The 16,683-nt window shown below is 38.7% G+C and overlaps 1 protein-coding gene across 4 annotated transcripts in view; it reads left to right on the forward strand.

Annotated features, from left to right (window-relative positions):
* The window catches only part of GPC6 (glypican 6), a 1,081,176-nt gene that overhangs the window by 959,603 nt on the left and 104,890 nt on the right, over positions 1 to 16,683 (forward strand). For all 4 annotated transcript variants that reach the window (XR_012002024.1, XR_012002025.1, XM_072760856.1 and 1 more), the window contains exon 5: positions 15,259 to 15,389. Coding sequence is in view for 2 of the 4 variants with exons in the window: in XM_072760856.1 (XP_072616957.1) it covers positions 15,259 to 15,389 (131 nt within the window). In the remaining 2 variants the exon portion in view is untranslated. The remainder of the gene's footprint in view (positions 1 to 15,258; positions 15,390 to 16,683) is intronic.

The following is a 16,683-nucleotide window of genomic DNA, read 5'->3' on the forward strand; positions in this document are numbered from 1 at the left end:
GGCTGTGCTAAACCACTGAGCCACCCGGGCTGCCACTCTACTTACTTCTTAAATAAATAAATAGCTATCAATTTAAAGAAATCTATCTTAAGTTGGTAATCAGAAAAAGGTACAGATCAGAGATAAGAACTATATTTTATAGTAGTGCAAAATTGAATAAGATCCCACAAAGCAAACTGTGATAGAATGGTTACAGAAATTTAGGATGCATTGAAAATATAAAATATTGTACGGTCACTAAATGGGTTTTTTCTTGGATATAGTGGGGATATATGGCTATGTGCTATTGAATTGAAAATAAAAGAGGAAAACTGCATTTAGCCTGACCTCACTACTATTCATACTAGAATTAACACGAGGAAGGAAGTACCAAAAAATATTAACCATAGTTATCTGTGTCTTGGTAGGTGATAGAGGATTTTTATTCTCTTCTTTTCCCAAATGTTATATAACAAACATAGATAAACAGACACTGAGTGGAAATGTCCAATGTGCAGTTGGATTTCCACTCCCTGGTTAGAAGATAGTTGAGATCCAGGGTATATTTATGATAAAAGGGGAGTGAGTAATGGCCTAAAAACTTTCCTTCCAATTCAGCTCTTGTGTTCTTCAGCATAAAGAAATCTAATAAGACAGTAGCTACATCTTTCTGAAAACCAAATAAGTGGTTACCTTTAATTTTATGGCTGATGTCACATGTTCCTTCCCCAATCATACACATCTTCTAAGAACAGAAAGACCACTGCACTCTCTTAATCAATGAGATTGCATTCCAGTGATAAGTTCTAGAAGAGCCTACACTCCCAACACTACTAAGAGAAGGCCCAGAAAAAGAAGGCATGTACCCATAGCTTGACTACAAGAGCAGCTACCCGAGGTCCCCAAGAGCACTTGTCTGCTTGACACAGCCTCCTGAAGAAGCGCAGCCACAGAAGTGCGGTGCTGATGCTGTGGTGTGGACATGATTCCCCAGCCTCAGCCTTATTCACCATGCAGATACACTCAGGCCCATCTACCTCCCTGAGACTCAAGCAGGTTTTCTTGGCTACTGGGACAAGTTCAAGCCATTCTATGATGTTTAGTTCTGGCCTGCTCCGAACAGCACCTGACTACCCACAAGACATGAAACCTTGGGCAAGCTCTTTCACCTCTAGGGTCTTAGATCCACAACCATTAAAGGAAATAATAGCACTTCCTACAGCATGGTATTGCTGTAAAAATAAAACGAAGCTCTGAATCCTAAAGCTGTTAGAGCAGTACCAGACTAGGCTCATTGAAAGTGCTGCCTAAGTACCCACTCCTTTTCTATCATGGGCTTTTTTCAAAGATTTTATTTATTTATTCATGAGAGACACAGAGAGAGAGGCAGAGACATAGGCAGAGGGGAAGTAGGCTCCCTGCAAGGAACCTGATGCAGGACCCCATCCCAGGACCCTGGGATCACAACCTGAGCCAAAGGCAGACGCTCAACCACTGAGCCACCTAGGTGCCCCTCTATCATAGGCTTTCTTCTCTCTCTCTCATCTCTCTCTTCTCTCTCCCTCTCTCTCTCCCTCTCTTCCCTTCTCACTCTTCTCTCCCTCATCCTCACCATCTCTCTCTCTTTCCCTACTCCCCTCTTTTCCTCCCCTGCCAGGTTAGAAAATGATCTTTATCTTCACCTTGGGGTATATGTTGAAGATAACTTGAAACAAGATGTAAAAACAGTAGAAGTAATAAAAAATTATTTTGCTATTGCACGGGATGAATCAGAGAATAGAAATGATGAAGTCATCACCTCCCAAAATGAGGTTTTTTTTTCTCTTCTTAAACCATCTGGCTTTTTTTTTCTTTGGGTCTGGTGACCCATGATGAAGGGCAGACTGTTCTTTTTTTTTTTTTTTTTTTTTTTCATTTTCCTTTTGGTTCACATGGCACTGAGCAACAAAATAATAAAAAATATATATTTTTTAATAATACCAGTACACACATGAGTAGGAGAGAAGGGCTCCCATTGCTTGCTGAATCACTCACTAATCACTCTATTCGGACCCAACAGGGAGTTCTGACAACACACCTGACTTCATTTATTTATTTTTTATTGGTTCTGGGAGAGGTTTGTGATTCATTCCATGTAGGTTGCAAGCCCTTGTGCTACAAGAACAAATGGTCTCTGGGGTTATTTGCTTTATTAACTTTTAGGGCAAAGGAGGGAGAAATAGGAGAATTGCTTTAACTGCAATATACTGGCAAAAAGTTCAGACTTCTTTAGTTTATTGATACCCAAAATGCTTTCACTGGTTCTATTTCTTAATGGTAGGTTAGCTGGTTGGACAGAAAGAATCAGTATGATGGAGTAGAAAGAGCTTGTTGCAAGAACTGCCTGATGGCCACAGCTCTGCCATCGTGCCCGCCAAATCACTAGACCCCTTGTGTCACTGGGACTCAGTGACCTTCTCTGTAAAATAAAAGAGATAAGATACTGTCCTCTTTCAGTAAGGGTTTATGACTTCATGGATGATGATGAAATCAAACCTTCAATATGAATTTTGTGAGGAAATGGAAGGACTTGCCTCTTCATAAAGATACAATAATCGTAATTTAATAATAAGCATTTATTGTGCTATGTGCCTTGGGTTACACCTAATCCCTGCAGTGACATAGGAAGGGCCCCCATGATAACAGAGGACATCAAGGATCACATTGGTTAAGAAATTTGCCTCGTGGTCACAGAGCCTCTGACTCTGTGCGAGTGCTGTTTATAAGTTTGTCAAGGACAATTCAGGATCATGGTGCCCACATTGAAAGAATGCAGTCCCTAAGGGAGGCTTAAAGGAAACCTTAATTGCAGCAAAGAAGGAAGGAGAAAAATCTTAGGACAAAAATGCTCTAGCTTTATCATTTATCCTTTCTCTTTCATTATTCTCTTTAAAAGTGAAGCACTTGCAATTTAGTAAGTAACGAAATAGTAGGAAAGCACATGGATGCAATTTGAGCCATTACAATGCCTGGTGCATTGCGTAAAAGGAGAGAGAACAAAGATTTTGGTCCAAGGGATGCTGTTTGCACTGAATGATTTGCTTTTCTTCTTTAGGTTCTTGTTTCCTAAACTATAAAACCAACTGGTTGGTCCAAATCAATCCACTAGCTATGAAAATTCTGTGAGAAAGATCTTTAAGAATTCTTTGCCTCTTAATCCCGTGATTCATCATCAAGGTAAAGACCATTAGGTTGATGTGAGTTATTTGAACGCTCTTAGCTACCAATGACATAAAAAATTATTCCAATGAAGAATCAGCAATAAAAATTTAAATAAAGGATTATGGTTGGTAGTATACACTTTGATGTCCATCAAATTCAGGATTTACAAGGCCCACTCTTTCTGGCTTGTGATATAACTAAACATCTCTAAGATATAATATAGCGTTGTGATGATGCTGGCATGAATATATTACATTTTTATGAAATGCAATGCATCATTCTACTAACAAGAAACCAACATCAGAAAATGAGTCCTGGAAATTCCAGTTTCTGTGCTATGCTGGGAGGACTGGGAAATTATTGCTCTCACAATTTGCAACTCCTTCTACAGCGTAAAAGCAAAATAAACCTTTGTTTGCACTGGTTTCAGAATTAAAGCGGTTTGTATATTTGTCCTCTCCTCCTCTTCCTGGATTTGGTTTCAAAGTAAACAGTTGTCTTCATTAAATTCTCTTTTATTTGGCTTAAGTTCTTTAGTTACTGTAATTATTCTGGGTAGCTGTCCCTGTTTTATTTTTGTATCAAATATCTGTGCACTATTTTAAACTACGTTTAATTGGCTCATTTCCATTTCCTACTATTTACCTCACTTTGTGGTACTGATTTCTGTAGCTAGATCTGACTCCTGTCATTGTCTGTTTTGTAATTTTTTTATGGATCTATACACTGTACAGACTTGGCAAAATTAAAAAAAAGATCATTAATTTGATACTTAGTGAATGTGGACAAATTACAGGGAAGAAACAAGTATGACATTTATCACAGAGATTTGTTTTGAAAGTTAATGGCAAACTTGGACTCTTGAGAAACAACAGGAACTACCTTGTTTGGTAAAGCCAAATATGTCAACAACATTCTTTTTTTTTTTTTTCTAGATTAACCTAGAAGTGACCTCTGACAGAAAGAAAACCAGCCATACTTTTCAATTCCAAGCTAAAAGATCTAAAAAGTTATTTCTACCTAATAAAAAAGTACAATAAGATTCTAAATTCCCACAGAAACTCTTCATCTACCTTATAACACATCAAAAGCCACCAAGGGGCTATTTATCCTGCAGGCCAGTGCTAATAAAGTTTCACAGGCATTTGTGATGGTACTCATGGCAGAGGAGTAGACAGGCGGAGTTTTAAGGCAGGGAGGAGGGAAACAAATTAGTTTTTAAGTTTCTGGAAGAAAACACAGAGAGATTTTTTTGAACCATTCCAATAATTTATTTAGCAAGTGTTCATTTCACAACTCTTCAGATGCCAGTCTGTTCTAGGGTTTAGGGCTACAGCAGGAAACAACAGAGAGGAAAGCCACTGTGCCCTCTGGAGGATTACAAAATAGTGGGGGAAAGAGGGACATTAGCAAATATACACATAATAATACTGCAAATGTTACCTGCTGTCAAGAATACAGCATTGGGGGGGGGGGGGGGGGCACCTGGGTGGCTCAGTGGTTGAGTATCTGCCTTTGGCTTTTTGGCTTAGGTCGTGACCCCAGGTCCTGGGATCAAGTCCTGAATCAGGCTCCCTGCAGAAAGCCTGCTTCTCTCTCTGCCTATGTCTCTGCCTCTCTTAAAAAAAAAAAAAAATACACCAATCAGGGGCACCTGGGTGGCTCAGTAGGTTAAACATCTGCCTCCTTGGACTCAAGTCATGATCCCGGGGTCCAGGGGATCCCCTGCTCAACAAGGAGTCTGCTTCTCCCTCTCCTCTCACTTATGCTCTCTCTCTATCTCTGTCACTGTCTCTGTCTCTCTCAAATAAAATCCTTTAAAAAATACAGCAATCAGATAAGAGTGGGAGTTTGTAGGGTAGCTAGAGAAGTTTCTTCTAAGAGGTGGTACTACTGGGGGAGACCAACAAAAATAAGATACACAGGTATTTGGGGTAGAGTATTCAAGGAAGAAAGGATAAACCATAAATGCATGAGCCCTGAGGCAGGAGAGCCCTGGCCTATGTTCACAGAACAGCAAGGACGCTAGTGAGCGAAAACGTGAGGGGCAGTAGATAAGTTCAGAGAGGTGAACCTGGAAAGGAGAAAGCTTGCAAAAAAGACACGAGACCAAGAAAACCTAGACAAATGAATGGTAAATTTGACTACAAAAAAACTTAAAATTTCTGCATAGCAAAAAACCATGAACTAAGTCAAAATATAAATAGCAACTAGTGAGGAAAAATGACTTCATGTCACCAAAGGGGTGGTGTCTTTAATGTATTTGTGTGTGAAAGAAATTTCCTTATATCAATATGAAAAAGTTAGTAACCTAAAAGAAAAACAGGTGAAGAAAGACTATGAAGGGAAAAAGCTATAGAAATGGTATCTGAGCATATTCAAGGATGTACAACCTTACTTCTAAATGAGGGAAATTCAAGTCAAAACCACACTGAGATGCCAGTTTCTCTCCCCATCAGATTGGCAAACATCCAACCATTTGATCTTAACAACATCTAAAAGTTTGAGACCTAGGGAACCAGATGCTGTCATGTATTGCTATCGGGAATGTAAGCAGGTACAGCCTTGGAATGCCTGGGTGGCTCAGTGGTTGAGTGTCTGCTTTCGGCTCAGGGTGTGATGCCAGGGTCCTGCATCGGGTCCTGCATCAGGCTGCTTCTCCCTGCACCTATGTCTCTGCCTCTCCCTCTCTGTCTCTCATGAATAAATAAATAAAATATTAAAAAAAAAAACATAAAACCAGATACAGCCTTTACAGAGAGAACTTTGGTACTATCAAAATTTTAAATGCCAAAATATAGTTGACCTAACAGTTGAAATTCGAAGACTTAATCAATAGATCAATCTGCACATGTGTTGAATGAATTCTGTGCCAAGATACTCACTGTGGCATTATCTGTAACAGCAGGAAACCACAGGACATGTTGAGTAGTGAGAAATGAATTCGAAGTGAGGGATGGAGTCTGTGATTATGAATCCCTTTTCAGACTTGCAGCCTCGAAAGTTCTTCAGCAGGTAAAACGAGAACAAGGCAGCATCTAGGTCAACTTGTCCGCCATTGATTTCAGGACAGATTGCCTATGTGTGGACCTTGGTGACAACTTCAATGTCACTTTCAGACTGCTGATGGAACTCAGAGCAGGGAGTAAATAATAAATAAGGCTGCTGAGGTGGGCAGGGATGAGCTAGGGCAGGGATTTTCTTATGTGGCACTGAGAGGTTCTGACTTTCTCTTGAAGACAATGGCAACTTTTAGAAGGCACTGACCTCATCTGATTTGCATTTTTAAAGACAGTTCTTCTAGCAATGTCAGAAAAGAGATTACCGAGAAGCAAAAGCAGAAGTGGGGATAGCTATTAGTGTAAGAAATCAGAAATGCAGTCCAGAGGAGGGAAAATATTCTCTGTTTGGAATTCTGGTGAATCAGAATTCTAAAAGTAGAAACGACTTCACTATAGAATGCCCTAAAAATCAAAAACAAAAATGAAAAGGAAAAAAAAAACAGCTCTGAGAAGGGCATGGCCCTTCTGACTAGGCAAGCATATGCTCTCTACTATCCCGTCAACACCCTTCTCTGGGTGTTCAGGTCACATCTACCTGCTGCTGTAACCCTGTCTCCACTGGCTGCGCTCTCTCCAGGCCTCCCAGGAAACACATTCCTGTCTAAGATCTCATGAGCATTTTAATTACTGGATTTGGGTGAAAGCAAAGGGCACGTATACTCAATGTGCCAGGCTCCAGCTAGCCACAGTAGAAAGCAGGGCCTTCTCATACTTCCGTACCATGGGCATAAATGAGCTTAGGTATACATACTGAAGCTGCTTTTTTGTTTGTTTTCTTTTAATGAAGGACTGGATGCCACTGAATGAGTTTACTAGGGTTCTTTTAATGTCTGATTTTTTAAATTCTTTTTTTTATTCTTTTTTTATTGTTCTTTTGTCTGCTTCTCAGTGGGGAAAATATCATGGCTAAGCTAAAATACTGGTGCTGCAGATGGAAGAGAGGGGGAACATTACTTGTAAAGAAAAACCAAAATTGGTCACTATGGAATTTTGATGAAACAATAAGGTAGACAATGCATATATATATATATATATATATATATATATATATAAAATTTTTCAAAAAGCAGATTATCAGGACAAATTTAAAAGATTTAATGAGAACTTTGAAATGAACATTTAATCTTAATTCAGATTTCTCTCAGAGGGCTAAAAAATTGTTCTAATGTTCGTGTGTTTCATCTTTGTCATTTCATAAACACCATGAATGTGACCAGCATGAACACTTCTGTACCCTCCGCCCCCTGACCACGACTTCATAGTGACCCAGTGATACTCCTTAGCAAGTCACAAATACTTATTAGGTCAAGTTGAACTTATTTTGATTGGATGTTTTCTGTTTTCTTAGCTTATTTTTCTTGGCTTTTTTGAAATATAACTAACCTATAACACTGTGTGAGTTTAAGGTATACAACGTGTTGATGTGATAACACATATATATGACAAAATGATTATCACAGTAAAGTCACTTACACTACCTCATGTCGTTACCCTTTTTGTGTGTGTAATGAGAGCTTTTAATATCTATTCTTTTAGCAACTTTCTAGTATATAGTACGGTAAGCATTGTTAGCTATAGTTACCATGATGTACGTTACATCCCCAGATCCCATCATCTTGTACCTGAAAGTCTGTACTCTTTGACCACCCTCACCTGTTTCCCCCAAATCTCCCCAACTGGATTTTCAAGGTCATTTCTACTCTATTGTTATTTAGGAAAAGCCTGATAACACTTCATTTAAAAATGAAGGCTTTTTTCTTCTTGTCTCCTCTAAAACATTTTGAAAATCATTCCCTTCTAGGTTAGAATCAGTAGCATTCAGTAAGCTCATTTCTGATGTTACATCTCCTAATCTCAAGAAATAAATTAAAAATATATATCTGATCATATATAATCTCACTTAATATTTATATGTTAGAAGAACATAAACATTCAGCAGTCCCTGCAGCAAGATAGTTTTTAATCCAGTGCCATCCAGAGATCAGAGATAACATCTAGCTCCCGTGTCAGAGCCTTTGCTCTTCATAAAGTCAAATACTTAGAAAAAAAATCAGAATATTTGCCTTTTTCCAAACCTGCTCTCTCTCTCTCTCATGCTCACATCCCAGGGGAAATGTATATCTTAATCTGAGGCTGGCTGTGCTCTGCAGACTTAGAGCAAGTTTGTTTTGTATATTCCCTTGAGGGCAACATTTTTTTTCACTATTTCAGTGTTTGTCAACTGGGGTTATATCATAACTGTTAAATTGGTCAAATATTAATTGACTAGAATTCTGAATATTTAGGTCCTGACAAACAAATGTTGGGAAAATATCTGAATATTTTATGAATATTGTAAATATTTGGCTGCTCTGGTTTCCTATTGCTACAAAATGAATTGTTCCCAAATTTAAAATACCAACCATATTATTACAAATCACAGTACAGTGGATTGAGAATTCACCTACAGCTCAGCTGGCTGATTCTTCTGCCCCCCACAGTGTTGACTGGGGTCACTAGATGGCAATCCACTGGGAAATGGTAATATCTCACTCATGTCTGAGGTGTTACCATTTTCCTATGCAGGTCTCTTAGCTGCATAGGGGCTGCTATAACGGAAATACCCTAGGCTGCAGGGTTTAAAACAGCAAACATGTATTTCTTACAGTTCTGGAGGCTGAGAAGTACAGGGTACCGAGAGATTTGGTGTCTGGTATAAGCCGGCTTCCTTGCATACACAGCCATCTTCTCGCTCTAGGGTCTCTTTTATAAGGGCACTAATCCATTTATGAGACCTGTGCTCTCATACCCTAATCACTTCCCAGAGGTCCCCCCTCCAAATAATATCACTCTGGGGACTAGGTTTCAACATGTGAATTCTGGGGGCACACAAACATCCTGTCTGCAGCAGCAAGGGTGGCTGGAAATCCGAGCCCAAATGACACTGTCACCTGGAGTACCTACACATGGCCAGTCCAGCACGATGATCTCAGAGTAGAGTCTCACAAGACACTGAAACCGGAAGCTCTAGTCTCTTCAGCACCTATCTGGAAACTGCGCACTGTTAGTGACAGCAGTGACAGAGCACACCCAGATTCAAGGGGATGGGGCATAAACCCCACCTCTCAATAGGAAGGGCATCGAAGACTTTGTAGTCATCATTAATTGGCAGAGGGGCACATCATGAGAAAATAAAGCAGTCTTGTTTCTCTCACTAATGAACTCATCCATCACCAAGCAGCTATTATCAAAACGTTGATTTAGCATACCAAAGAGCACCAGCTATACATCTTAAAGTCATCCCCGTGCCTTTCCCTCCCTTACTCCTCACATCAATTGCTGTCAACATTCCCACCCAAGTTTCTTGCATGTTGGTCCTCTCTTTTCAACCTCTGCCCCGGAGGTAGTGCCTTGTGTTAGCCAACCTTTATGGAAAGCCAGTTGTGCACCAGGCATTGTGCTAACAGCTCTCCGGGCACTATCTTATTTGATTCCTCATACCACTGCTATTAGGTAGATGTCATGATGAGCAGAATGGGACTCCATGACATGCATTGTTTCTCTGGCACTTAGTGGAGGGTCCGAGATGAAAACACAAGCACCTGATGCCAACTAATCAGAGTCAGATCTCTTTACTCTTAACAGGAAAGTCTATGCTTAGTTAAGCAAACTACCTTGGCCTAGACATGCAGCTTTGCCTGCAGCCTGATGCCTCACCTTTGGATGCACACCTTCTGGTTGAGCCCTTACACACATCCCCTGTTCTCACACGGTAACCACATCTCTGTGTGCCTCAGAACCTCGAGATGAGTTATTTCTAACTCATCTGAATGTCCCCTCTACCTAGAAGCAAAAGTGAGGTGTGCTGCTAGAGCCAGACAACTGTCTTTGTTTAAAGAGAAACAAAAACAGTATGGCCCAGGAGATACGTGCAGAAGGATCAGCTGATCATTAGCTGACATGCCAGCACTGCCCTGTTTAATTGGCCATAGATAACAGCTGAAAGAGCACAGTTAAAAATAATGTTCCAAATATTTCAAAATATAAAAAGCACAGAGATAATTAAGACAGTGTAGGATGGCAGCCTCTGGAGTAAGTTATGGCTATGTTGTGACTTAACGGATTGCAGAGAAACTTACCAACCACTGCCTTAGTGTCATAAAAGTATTGGGAGGAGAGAGACGTATGGCTTCCATCAGCCCCAAAGAAAAAGGAAAGTTGTCCTGACCTGGAGAGCTTGGCTGATGAGAGCCTTGCCCAGCCGGTGGGAGGCAAACCTGTCAAGTAGGATGCTCTTGGCTGCTCAGTGGGATATGCAGATCCTCTCAATCCTCTGAGATCTGGGGTCTGGCAAGAGGGGCCATTCGCTTCTAGGCCTACAGGCCATTCGCTTCCCAGGACTGGTCAGCTCTGGCCTTCCACTGCCACTTTCTCATTCCATAATGTATCTAAACTAGACTCCTAAAGTCAGGAGCTGTCAGCATGACCCTTAGTAGCAGAGATGCCAAATTCTAGAAGCATTTTCTGAAAAGTTGCTTTTCCTTTTGTGGCCCTGGGGAATCCTGTCATGTATATTTAAAACAAAAAGCTTTGGTCGGTGCATGAGTAGCTCAGTCAGTCAAGCACCTGCCTTTGGTTCAGGTCATGATCCTGCGGTCCTAGGATCGAGCCCCACATCAGGCTCCCTGCTCAGTGGGGAGTCAGCTTATTTCTCCCCCTCAGCCCCTCTCCTTGCTTGTGCTCGTTTTCTCTCTCTCAAATAAATAAAGTCTTTTTAAAAAATAAATAAATAAATAAAACAAAAAGGGGAACTGGGCAGAGGGATGATTGTACCTTTAGGTGACTGGTTTTTGTTTTGTTTTATTTTTATTGAGATATAATTGACGTGTAACACTGTATTAGTCCAAAGTGTACAAAATAATGATTTGATATATATATATATAAATGATCACCACAATAAATCTAGTTAACAACCATTATGACACATAGGTACACATTTTCTTTCTTGAGATGGGAAGTTTTAAGATCTACTCTCTTAGTGACTTTCAAATGTGCAAAACAATATTGTTAACTACAGTCACCTTGTTGTACATTACATCCCCGGGACTTATTAACTAAAAGTTTGTACCCTTTGACCTCTTTCACCCATTTCTCCCACTTCCTAATCCCTGCCTCTGGCAACCACCAATCTGTTCTCTTTATCTATGAGTTCAGGTTTATTTAGATTCCACATGTAACTGAAATCATACAATATTTGTCTTTCTTTGTCTAACTTATTTCACTTAACATAATGCCCTCAAGTTCCATCCTTGCAGAATTTCTTTCTTTCTATGGCTGAATAATATATATACATCTCACATCTTTATCCATGTATCTGTTAATGGACAGTTCCATTGTTTCCATGTCTTGGCTGTTATAAATAATACTGTAGTGGGCATGAGGATAAAGATATATTTTCAAGATGGTGATTTGGTTTCTCAGAACCCAAATGATTGTAAGATCATATGGTAGGCTTACTTTTAATCTTTTTAGGAACTTCTATACTGTTCTTCAGAGTGGCTGCACCAATTTATGTCCCCACCAACAGTGTAAATGTGTTTCCTTTTCCACACTTCTGTAATTCATAAGCACAATAATCATTACTACTCTTTCTATTACTATTATTTTGGTAAAAAAAAAACATGTAACATAAAATCTACCCACTTAACAAATTTTTAAGTGTAGAATACAGTATCATAAACTATATGCACATTACTACTCTTAATGATGATTCTGAAATTTTGAGCCAATCTACATTGGTTTTTGAGTGTTTAAAGGAGAATTTAATTTACTTAGTAATTAAATGTATATAATTAGTGTGTGTATATAATAAGGTGTACAACATAATGATTTGATACATATGTATTGAAAAAGGATCACAAACGATCACAAAATGATCATAAATAATATATAAGTATATATTATATATAAACTATATATTATATATAAATAATATATACAATATAAATATATGTTATATATATAAACTTGTGTGTGTGTGTATATGTATATGCAATTAGTAATAGCCTAAACTATATAATAGCTTAAAGTAGCATCTTCTGACTACTGATCTGAATTAAAAGAAAAATAAAGAATACCTGCCTACATCAAAAATGTATCATCTTAAAATAGTTTTTATAAGAAAAATAAATGAATTGAGATAAAGTATGGAAATACAGGAGCAAGAAATTTGAGTAAATGTGACCATTTGGTTATGTTTAATATAAAGGATCATCAGTTGGACCGCCTTATTCCAAGACTACATAGGCAAATGATCAGAAGAGGCCCGCCGAGGACTTTTATGGTGATTAGAGTCTAAAAGGATGAGTTTGCAGACCCAGAAATCTAACAAGCGAGCACTGTGGTGGGAAAGGAGCAGGAAACAGACTGAAATCACTAAAGAGAAACCTAGCTGCTTTATGATAGGATCCCATAATTTCAAACTATGGCACTACAATAAGTCCTTAGCGTCCAATCCAAACACTTCCCCCTACTAATGAGAGCACAGTGGCCCTCAGACTTCCAGGATGGCCAACAGTATCACTGTCTCAAGTCAGCCCATTCATGTTGGATGAATACACTGTAGTAGACCAGTACTCTTTGTATTATCATTTATGCAAATACTAATGTAAGACACATAGTTAAGGATCCCATAATTTCAGTTTCTTTAATTGCATTTGTTGAATAACTCCATCAGGCCAATTCTTTTTCCTGTACGAGGATTCTTGATTCTTCTAGTAGAATACACCCATCTGGAGAAACTTGCTCATTCGTCATAATTAATCGTCATCAAAAAACCTGTTGGAAAGTCTAAGGGTAAAGGGGACTATTTTTAATAAATGTACAAAACAATATAAAGACATAAAAGAAATAGATCAGCTCTCAGATAATAGTGAGCCACCTTTGAAAACCTTAAAGGGAAAAAAACATCTTTAATATCAAAATACTACCAACACACAATATGCATCCTCTGTCCACACTGCCAGGTAATTAAGTCAGTAAGATGCAGAGAAATCATTACTTTTGTTATAAGATCCCACTGTGACATACAAAGATAAGTCTGCATTATCTAAGGGAAAAAAAATCAGAAAATTTGTTGTTAGGTGTTCTTTGGGAGTCTGTTCACACTCAAGATCTTTGTAAGAATATATGAGACTGAGTACTGGGGATGCAACTAGAATAGAGGGACCTCCTTGAGTGCATTTACTCTGGTGGCATTACACGAAGGGTAGAGCAGAACTCAGTTCTGGGAGTCTGGCACAGAAAGCCAATGGGTAGCGTTAAAGCTGATGTTATTCACAAAACTGAGTGTTCTTTAGAGATGTGACTCTTTGCTTCCCAAAGAGTACTATATTCTTCTTACAATAATTCATCTCTCTTAAAAGATTTCTCATCTACCTAATTCATAACTATTTATAACCTTGAAAAAATTTTGATGTCGGACTTTGAGCATGGTTGGGTATGTAATAAAAGTAAAATTTGGTTTCCTCTTACTAATACTATAAAATACCTACTACAAACATCATTTAACATTAATGGTATATTATTTTAGAAAGCATAGTATATGATATATGGGTGATATATTTCCAGTTGCATGCTTAAAATATTTATGCACAGAGGGGGAAAAAAAGCAAAGCATATACAAACTATTCTGGGTTGTTATTATGGGAAGTAGCTTTATGGATGTATCTCTCTCCTTTGTTGTTGGAGGGTTTTTTTTTGTATTTTGTAAGTGTTTGATAATAAACGTGTATTATTTTGAAAGAAGGAAAATGTTTTCAGATTGGCCTCCAAAAGCTTTAACAATTCAAAACCTTGAGATCTAAGATTGGAATCTATATGTTAAAAGTCTAAGCTGCGCTTTCTAATATGGCAGCCACTAGTCTCAAGTCAATATTTAAAAATATATTTAAGAGCAAACTATTAATTAATTAAGAGCAAACTAGTTTGTTAACAATTTAATTCTCCACTCACGCTTGCCACATTTTAAGCCCCAGTAGCCACATTATCACCCTCACAGGAAGTTCTGTTCAACCATCCAGATGAAGGCAGTTTACCAAACTGTGCCCTGAATACTGAAGACAAACTGAGCCAGTTTTTGGTGGCACAGTAATGGGCATATGCCCCTCACCATAGATGCTGAGAGACTCCTCATCACCAGTCCCTTTTATACTCCTCACCAGTCTGAGGCTAGCTAAGCTCAGAGGTTATTCCTGTGGGCATTCTGCTAGTCAGTGATGGACCAAGGATGAGAACAACAGGGCTATCCGCTCCTCAGGAAGAGCTCTTGCCAACACACTAGAACCATCTTCTCCAGAAAACTAAAGCTTCCCAAGCAGTACTTCAGTTCAGCACAATATCATTTCACAAACAGTCTCTTGTGTGCTTACTATGTGATAAACACCATAATAAGCCCTGAATAAACCGAGTAAGAGCTGTGTCTGTATCTCCAAAGGATGTCAGAGTGTTAAAACAGGAGGACCCAAAATAGGGGCAGATCTGTTCTTTGCAAATCTAGAAATGCTTCACCCTATCATAGATAGGTTTAAATAGGATCTCAACATTTGTTCACCCAAATCCACATGTTAGCACTTCTTTTCCAACATTCTCAATTTTTCTCATCCTCCAGGAGAAAAGAGACTAGACTCCATTTTTGAAATTTAGCCAATCCTTGATCTAATATTGTTTTCTTTTTAGTTTTGTTCTTTTGGTTTAACTTCACACTGGATAGAGACATCCAATGATCTTAATATGGATTCTCTGTCTCATCTTTAGGCCTGGTTTTATACATGTAAAATAATTTTCAATCTTCAAGTGAAGTAAAATAAAATACTGCTTTGATATTTAGTCATCCATCCCATTTCCAATTGTATAAAAGCAAATAAAAATGTTGAATGAAAGGTTATTTTTCAACCAGTTGTGTTGGAATTGTTTAAACACAGGTTAACAACCTGGAGCTCCCTGATTTCATATAAATCATGCTCCTGTATTTTAACAGATGCGATGCTCTTGGTGGCAGAGCGACTCGAAGGACCATTCAACATTGAATCTGTCATGGACCCCATAGATGTCAAGATCTCTGAAGCCATTATGAACATGCAAGAAAACAGCATGCAGGTGTCCGCAAAGGTATTTGCATTAGTCATATTTCTACTAATAAGGAAAATGCAGTCATCTAAAAATGAAGTAACTATGTATGTCGGCTGGGATTATCAATTCGAATACATTGTCAGAGAGCTTTTCCTGTTGAGCTACAAATTTGCTACTTCATTTAAAATGTCCAACAAAATGGCATTGAGAAAGGAAGTAATCTTTTAGTTCTCAGCTATTCAAAATCATGGAATTTCAGAGAGCCCCAGGTATATTGACTAATCCCTCACATTTGTGAGCAATTTGGAGGGAAATTTTCCTTCTAATATGTTTGAAATTTCTGCACACCCTCAGCCTGTTCTCTCTCTAGGAACTTCTAATTATATCTTCAGCTGTGCAAACGAGGCAAATGTTCTATATGTTCAATCATAAATAATTAAACATTTCATCTGATTTTCTTTTTTAAGACTATGGCGTAAACTTCATTAATGAATCTTCAGGGGAAAATGCTCCTTTGTATGAAGTCAAGTGCACATTAAAAGAAGAAAAGTACATTTTCATAAATCATATGAGACAGAGCTTCTGGGTTTGGAGAATACACAAATACCAGGTGCCGAATTTCAGTTTGTCTCCATTCAGTTGAAGATAAACAGGACCTACCTTAAGCAAAATTGGGAGGTTTGCAAAGGGTCCCCAGCCTGTTCTTCATTGCCCCTTTTTGGCCACAAGGATGAATGCACTTAGCCCTTATGTTCTTTTTATTGGCCTCCCTGCCATGACACACTAACCAAATCTATGTCAGGCCTTTAAACCTGGATGTTGACTGAGCAATTGCATTTTAATTGAAAGTAATTCACACAAAAATCTGGCAAGCAAAGAGATGCATGCTTAGCTTTCTTTGATTTTTAAAATCCTTTGTGGAAGAGATTTCAGATATAATCAAGGAGGAGTGGATGTGTGATGGGGGGACATTGGCAGGGCAGAAAGAGGGCCATGGCATCAGACTAGGCTTCCTTGGTGGAGTCTGAGTCAAACCAGATTTGGGCTTTTTGGGGTGAACTGGTAGGAAATGGGTAAGAAAAAAATCTGCCCTGGATTCCTTTCTCTTTCTCTCCTTGGGAGATAGACAGGCCAAGAGTTTTGTAAGCCTACCTCTGGGTTTTAATGAGCTTGGGGTAGCTTGTATAAAGGAGGATTCTCCAAATTACCACCATCCACTGAGGCAATAGCACATTTGCACATTCCACAAAAAGCTATTTTCTTCCTTTCCTGGGAAAAGATAGCACCATTTATTCCTCTCAAATTTATTGCCTAGACACCGATTCATGTTGTT

This window comes from Vulpes vulpes, chromosome 6 (genome assembly GCF_048418805.1).
Source record: "Vulpes vulpes isolate BD-2025 chromosome 6, VulVul3, whole genome shotgun sequence".
NCBI classification, from domain to species: Eukaryota; Metazoa; Chordata; class Mammalia; order Carnivora; family Canidae; genus Vulpes; species Vulpes vulpes.